The 7,931-nt window shown below is 33.2% G+C and overlaps 1 protein-coding gene across 1 annotated transcript in view; it reads left to right on the top strand.

The window, feature by feature from the left end:
* Positions 1–506: 506 nt before the first annotated feature.
* Positions 507–7,931, top strand: part of LOC150099571 (cytochrome P450 4V2-like) — a 64,994-nt gene continuing 57,569 nt past the window's right edge. The window contains exon 1 of the mRNA XM_090403461.1: positions 507–546. Coding sequence (XP_090259587.1) covers positions 507–546 — 40 coding nt within the window. The remainder of the gene's footprint in view (positions 547–7,931) is intronic.

The raw sequence follows: 7,931 nt of genomic DNA, 5'->3' as shown, positions 1-7,931 counted from the left end.
TTTTATAACTTACTATTCAAGAAATTGTTTTAAACGTTTTCCAGATGTTCGCATTTGATAAGGAATTGTATTGTACGTTTGGTGCGAGCGTCGTACACGTTTCAAACGCATGATGAAGTCGTCAGTCACGTGGCCCAACAGTCTGCCATTTGGTCGCCTTAAAGTTGATAGCACCGCTATACGTTAGTCTTTGCACAGCTTGGTAGTTACGATAGCGAGTGGGAAGTTTTCAAAGACTGATCGCAATTCATTGCAATAAAGAGTTGCATACCCTTCTTCAAAAATAAGCAAAGAGAAAAATAAAGCTTACAATCAAAAATTTAGGAGGGAGTGGTTGAATGGGAATGTTTAGTAACTGGTTGTCTGAAGTTCCTGGTGACGCTACAAAAGGCCACTGTAAGTTTTTCAGATGTGATATAGCTGCTAAATATTGTTAGCTTGTGAAGCATAGCGAAACAAAGAAACATCTTGCTGCAGTTCGATATAAGGCTGTTCCTATTACAAATATGCCTGTGAAAAATTCTGATGAGACCGCGAACTTTGAAGGTAGGTTAGCATTATTTCTTCGTTGTCACTCATCATTCAACAGTTGCGATAATCTAGTAGATCTTTGCAAATATATCATCCCAGACAGTTCAAATTATGCGAAAAGTAAAAATGCACCGATCTAAATGCTCTGCAATTGTAAAGAATATTCTAAGTGAGCATTTTGAAGAAGATCTAATAGCGGACATTGGAGACGAAAATTTCAGCTTGCTAATAGACGAATCAAATGATATCATAGTGAATAAGATTTTAGGAATGGTCGTTATTTATTATAACAAGAAATTCAACAAAATTATGCATACATTTCTGAGCATAGTGGTTTTAGAAAAGTGACTGCACTGAAAAAAAGACCTGTTGACCAAGAAACTGGACATTAAAAATCTCATTGCAATTGGTACAGACAACGCCAGTGTTATGGTTAGTGTCAATAATGGCGTTTATGAAGAACTGAAGGCATATATCCCCTCCTTAATTTTAATTAGATGTGTATGCCATTCATTACAACTGGCAATGTCTCACACTTGTGCAGAATCTCTCCAATAAAATTACAATTTTTAGTTGCCGAAACATAAGTGGTTTTCACATTATTCTTCAAGACAAGACAAGTTCCACTTAAATAAATTGACAAATATAGAAAACACTGAGCTATACTGGACTGAAGTGTGAGAATATAAAGATGCATCTGGAATGAATCCATTTAAAGAAATTGCTCAGTTCAGTGTGCAATACATTTATTAATACTGCCAAACTTTAAAGGGGAAATCGAACGAATGTTTAGTTCCATGAATGTTCTAAACCTAAATTAAGAAACAAGATGAAATTGCCAATGCTGACAGCTATTTTGTCAGTCAAGTGTGGAACGATATTGGAACGATGGCCACATATAATAAAGCTGAAAATCTAAGTGAAAACGTGGGTGAATTAAGCGCAGAAGACCACATGGGAGATGTATTTAGTCACTTACATCCAAGTATCACTTCAACTTGAATAAAGTAAGCAACTTAAGAGTGTCAGCTACGACGTTTAAAATTTTATCTTCTAATTTTTATTTTTAACTCCTTTTTGGCTCTTTTTTTAGCTGTTTTAGCTGATTGAGCTGTTTTTAGTAATTTTCATTTGGCTACACTAGTCTAGCGTGTCATTTTACTTGTTATCGTAAAATATATGCCTTATAAGAAACAAAAACTAAAACTGTTCAAACAACTCTTGATAACTCTTTTTTATAAACAAAATCGCAATAATTAATATAGGTACAAGCATTTATTAAATATTTACTTTGCATTCATGTTTTACATTTCTTAAAATAGTACCATATAAAGCGAATTATTAATATAATCGATCATGGACGAATTGTAATTTTTAGCACTGATCATTATATTTGATTAACGCCATTTTATACGCGGTAACATCGAGTGATTAGTTAATTATCGCGTTAACCACTGGATACCTGTACTTGTTTTTGAAGCAGCTGCGGGCTTGGCTTTGTCAAACTGTTGTTAACGAGGAAGTTGTCATATGTCAAGGTGTTTGGGTTTTTTTATATTAGGCTTTCCCTTCCATTTGTTATATCTGTGACTGCAGTTTCGGAGAGCCAATAAAAAAGAAGAAAATCAATTCGAGTGAAACTTTATTACTCTTTATCTAAGAATAAAATTGTGGATCTAGCTTTAAACAACTAAGAATTCTTTAAAGCTAGATTTACAATTCTATTACTTGAATTTAAATGAAATGTTACTTGAATTTAAATGAACTTTTTACGATCAATTAATATCTGTTTTTCCGAAAAACAGATATTAATTGATCGTAAAACGTTATATGTCCTTAAAGAGTAAGCGAATGTCTGTACATATATGTATGTTCACAGAGCAGGTCTGCCTGGCTCAGTAGCTTAAACATCACATAGTGGTCAAATAGAGGTCTTACATGTTCATCTTCATCATCACATCTACTGTATTCTGCATATTAACTGCATGTGAAAATGCGAAAAATTAACTAAATTTTATTAAGTTGATTTTATTCAGTAAGATCTTCCTTTGATGAATAATACAATTCGTGTCAGAATTAATTTTAAGATTGTCTCATAGAAGAATGAACCATATATTGTTAGTGTGTGCACATATTTATATGAAGTGGGTGAATTTTCTTTGGTTAAATAAAAATAAATAAAAATTTATTTATTAAAATAAATAAATTCAATTTATTTCTCTGAAAATGTTAATTGCGCGTGCCTGTGTGTGTGTGTGTGTGTGTGTGTGTGTGTGTGTGTGTGTGTGTGTGTGTGTGTGTGTGTGTGTGTGTGTGTGTGTGTGTGTGTGTGTGTGTGTGTGTGTGTGTGTGTGTGTGTGTGTGTGATATTTGAAACGCAAGCATAATTCGTAGTTGTCAAATAATTGTCAGTTTGTTAAAGTAGTTTACTATCAAAACGAGAAATATAAATTAATTCTTCGGTCTACTTTTCATTATATATGAACTACTTAATTATGCAGTATTAGAATTCAACACAACTACATACCAACTGTGAGATTCTACAGGATTTAAACTGGGAGGTGTGATTCTCAATGAAGTTTTGGTTATGAAAGGCACAAATGTATTGAAATAATCGCAAATAAAAATCAAAGCGAAGATGTATATCAATGTCGAACAAAAGACGGAAAATATTTGTTATAGAAGAATATTAACAGAATAACAGAAGACCTTTTACGAATTAGAAGATGCACTGATCTGAAATATGAAACAAGCGCGTTTCAAACCAATGGGGTTGATACTGTTGCAATACATTACAAATTTGTATTTGTAATGTATTGCTCCAAGCGGTTATTAAAGAATTTCGAAGTTAGAATATCCTTTACTACAGATGCACATTAGGAATTCCTACTACAATAGCCTCGTGAGGTGTCTGTAAATCGTATAGTATACAAAGTTTTCACTTCATTTTTTAGTAAGTACAATATTGCGTCAGAACTAACTCTTGATTTTCTACTCTGAGAACTTCAGCATAAACATGTCTTTTAATATCTCTACAGTGATATATATATATATATATATATATATATATATATATATATATATATATATATATATATATATATATATATATATATATATATATATATATATATACAGGGTGTTCGGGATAAATTTGACAGTTTCGTAAGGAAAAAGAAAATCTTTGTATCTATTAAACTTAATGAATTGACAAAACAACATTACAGGCAGAGTTAATTACAATACTATCAACAAGATTTACTCAAAATAACCACCATTAGCATCGATCACAGCTTCAATTCTGCTTCGGAACCTCGAACAAGCTGATGCTACAGTCTCCCTGGGAAGGGCCGCAAAAACTGTTTTAATTTTATCCATTAACTGGGCTTTTGTATTACTGGAAGTGCGATTGGTGTCTTTTTCAACTGCGCCCCATACAAAATAATCCATGGGGTTAAGGTCTGGGGAGTTTGGAGGCCAAACATTTGGACTGGTGAAGTCGTAGAAATTTTCAGACAACCATTTTTGACTTTTCCCAGAGGTGTGGCAAGGGGCCGAATCCTGCTGCCATACATACGGCCTACCATTGGCTACCCTTGTTATCCAGGGCTTGACTACAGTTAGCAACTCCACGAACAAAGCCCGAATTCCAATGCCAGGGTTCTTCAACACCTGTTCCTGCAGATTTGCGAGGAATTCTGCTGTACGAACGCAATCAGATCGTCTGCTAGGGATCTTTCTTCTTGCTACATCCTCGTAGTCACCATTGCAAGTCTCTAGTTCATGCCTGATTGTTTTTACTGTATTCAGGGAGCATTGGGCAGCAGTCGTAATATCCTTATTTTGATGGCGGGCACGAATCATCATGATACAAGTTATTCTCTTCCATGATTCAGGTGGGTTCCAGCTATCCATCCTTTCTGACATCTTGTATATGAATGAAGAAGGGTCCAAACTTTTAATGAAGAGAAGTGTGTGTTAATACATGTAACTTACGGAAAAATATAATTAATTATAAACATGTCAAATTTATCCCGAACACCCTGTATATATATATATATATATATATATATATATAATCACTGTTTTAACAGTACCCATTTGGAATTTTTCCAGATTTGGTTTGAAGTATTTTACATTTTGTTTTGTGGAGTTTTATGAAAAATATTATAACCAACTCAGCTTACAGATTTCTAGGAAAAACAATAAGATCAAATAATCACGTATCACAATAAACCAAAATCACAAAAAACATCTGAATAAAGTATAATCATCAAAATATGATATATTACAGAAGCCTACAAAACTAGCTAGACAGGATTAGCTGAAATTGAAAAATAGATGGCTCAATGATAACGCAGATAAATGTTCAAAAGCCTATATGTGTCACAACTCCAAATTTCTCTACAAATTGCTCTAAAGTTAGAGACTACCAACGACTACATTCCTTCAATTCTCAGCGCCAAAGTTTCTCAAAACAAGATAAGTGGAAATAGAGAAACAGACACACCTGGTACAATTACATCTCTAATATCTTTAAAGATTAAAACTTTCACTCACATATATACCGACTAGTTAGAAATATATAGCATCCATTATCCTAGAAAAAAAGTAATCCTTACACTTTATCAAAAGCACCTGAAATTGACGAAATGCCCACAAAGCTCTATAACAATGGATGACCAGATCTAATTAAATAACTAAACTAAACATGCAAAAGGTGATGTTCAAAAATGAAACATTTGCAGACCAATTACACTTATCTACTACTCTTACGAAAATAATGCAGATCGTCTAAATAGCATTTACAAACAGCTAATAGAAAACGAACCAGCAGTATTTAGAGAAAACAACAGATCATCGATTGACCATATCTTTATTCTACATAATGTGGCCTAATTTGCTATTTTGTGGATTTTAAACAAGCATTTGATTCCACCAAGAGAGGAAAACTTGTTCAAATTCTAACAAAGAAAAACACAGACTTTGAGAAACCAAGATTTATTTCAAACTGTTATCAGAATGCTAGTACAGTGGTTCAATATAAAATCTTCACAAAAAATGAAATTAAGGATGCCCATTCACCCCAGGACTTTTTATCATTTTTATCCAAGCACGCATTAACGAAGGATTGTCTTCAACAAAAGGAGTATAATTCAATGCAAGACAAGTCACACAGATCATATACGCAGCTGATGTAGTACTTATAACAGATAACAAATGAGATCTTCCATACCAAATTGCAAACGTACAAGAAACCTGCCGAAATTATAATATGATTATCATAAATTCAAGAAAAACAAAGATAATGCAAATTGGAAGACACCCAGAAAATATGCAGATACCACCTAATCAGGAAACCTCAGAACAAGTTAATGGTTTTAATTATTTAGAATCATCCTTGAATTCAATTTAAAGGACATAAGAACCATAAAAAATATATACTCTCCATAGCATGGAAACTGTTAGCTTTCGAAATGAAATGCTTCAGGAAAATCAACAGAACTCATTGGACAGAACATAAGACAAATGCACAAACGATGCAACACTTGAGCACCCCTAATTCAACAGTTCTTAACACATTTAAAAAGCATAAACTTCGCTGGTTTGTTCACATTGTGTGAATGGAACCGGGCAGACTTCCTCGCCTTATATTTGACGGCGCTATGCAGGATATAATACCCAGGGAAGAGTAAATTAACATAGCATGAAGCCTTTATATGGACTTTCAATTCTGTCAGCATATGAAGAGTTTGCCTTGGACAGAGAACAGTGGAGGCTCGTTCATGTGGGACTCAATCCGTGTTGAGGAACGAAGAGAAGGAAAAGAAGATTCTTTCAACTTAAAAAGCAGATCGAAGAGTGAGTCGAAACTGAAGTTAGAATATCCAAGGAGGTAGGATGAAGAATCACTCTCCATCCATAAGATGCAATATTGCATTTCAACATGAGACTTTGTGCGAACGATCTCCATTGCATGCCATTTGACTCTTCCTTAATTTTGAAACCACATGCCGTTGAACAAGCATAGAATAATTAGAACAAGTATCCAGATAGAATTCTGTCTAACTTCTACTGTTTGAGGTCAATGAGATGATTTACTGTTTTCATTAACGTGAAAGTTGTAAATCATCCCATGCTGTGTACAATATAATTGAAATGACCATCGTTTGTTCTTGACTAATACAACACAACCTGACCTTCCAGTTTGTAACAGTATTTTAGCCTTGCTCTAGTGATATACTTATTTACGTAATATGAGTGCCGTGACACAATTCTCCGTCTATTTTTTATGTTTATGTTTACTTTGGTCTTCTTTAAGGGCATTTGTCTTTTATCGTAATATATTTCAAGTATCTTTCTCTACCGAAAGATACTTGAAATATATTTCAAATACTGGAAAGAATTTTACATTAATATTTGTCTCATATTTCGTTTCTTCAATATGAATAACTTTTCTTTTTAATCTAAATTTGAGGTGATTCGTTTTAGTATCTATTAATATTAGTTTTCAATTTTTGAGTTGCATAATTTTCACTTAATTCACTATCGTTGTCTCGTATACGAATTTTACTCTGTGACACCTCTGTAATGATAAAGTATATGCTCAATAATATTAGTAAATATCACTGATATTAGTGATATTTAAACAACATAAAGATTTAGTAAATATCACTAAATCTTTAGGTTGACTACCTAGTTCCTGTAAAATTGTGTCAAAAAGTGTGTAATTCAACACCTGAAATCGGATGAATTCACCATTGGCAAAACAACATCCATTATTCTTCTTAGTTGTGGTAATAATCCCAAAGAATTTGCAACTAAAGCTTCTTGACGCAAAATGCAATGAAATGAAATAACTCCATGTGGAATATGAGTGGAGAATAGTTTAACAAATCGTTTAAATTCGCGCAGTCATAGAAGGGACGCCACTGATCGCAATGCATACTATATTATTAATATTTATATTTTTATTCTGTAAATTTGTTAGAAGGTTTTCTGAAATATATTGGCTTGTAGTGTCCTTTAAGTGTTAGCAGATCAAGGAGTTCTTCTCAAATACCGGAAGATGTGATATATTTAACCATCACGCAGCATTGTGCCATATCAGAAATATCATTTGGTTCATCCACCGCAATAGATATAAAATCGACAGAATTAATATCCATAATTTGTATATTTGAATCTTCTGCAGAAGTTACAATCCGCTCCTCGACAGTTCTAGCCAAAATAGGTAAATCTTTAATTTTTTTACGTATCTCGTCCTTATTTTTCATATCCTTAAATAGAATTTCATACATTATACATGCAATTTTTTAAAAATTCACCATCGGTAAAAGGTTTTCCCACTTTTTGTTATTTCAAGGGATAACAAAAACCTTGCTTCAGTAGTATTCGAT

The sequence above is a fragment of the Typopeltis vanoorti genome, chromosome 14 (assembly GCF_054136105.1).
Source record: "Typopeltis vanoorti isolate ZY-2024b chromosome 14, IOZ_Tvanoo_1.0, whole genome shotgun sequence".
Classification (NCBI taxonomy): Eukaryota; Metazoa; Arthropoda; class Arachnida; order Uropygi; family Thelyphonidae; genus Typopeltis; species Typopeltis vanoorti.
The sequence above is the reverse complement of the archived record's forward strand: the minus strand, read 5'-3'. Positions and strand labels throughout refer to the sequence as shown.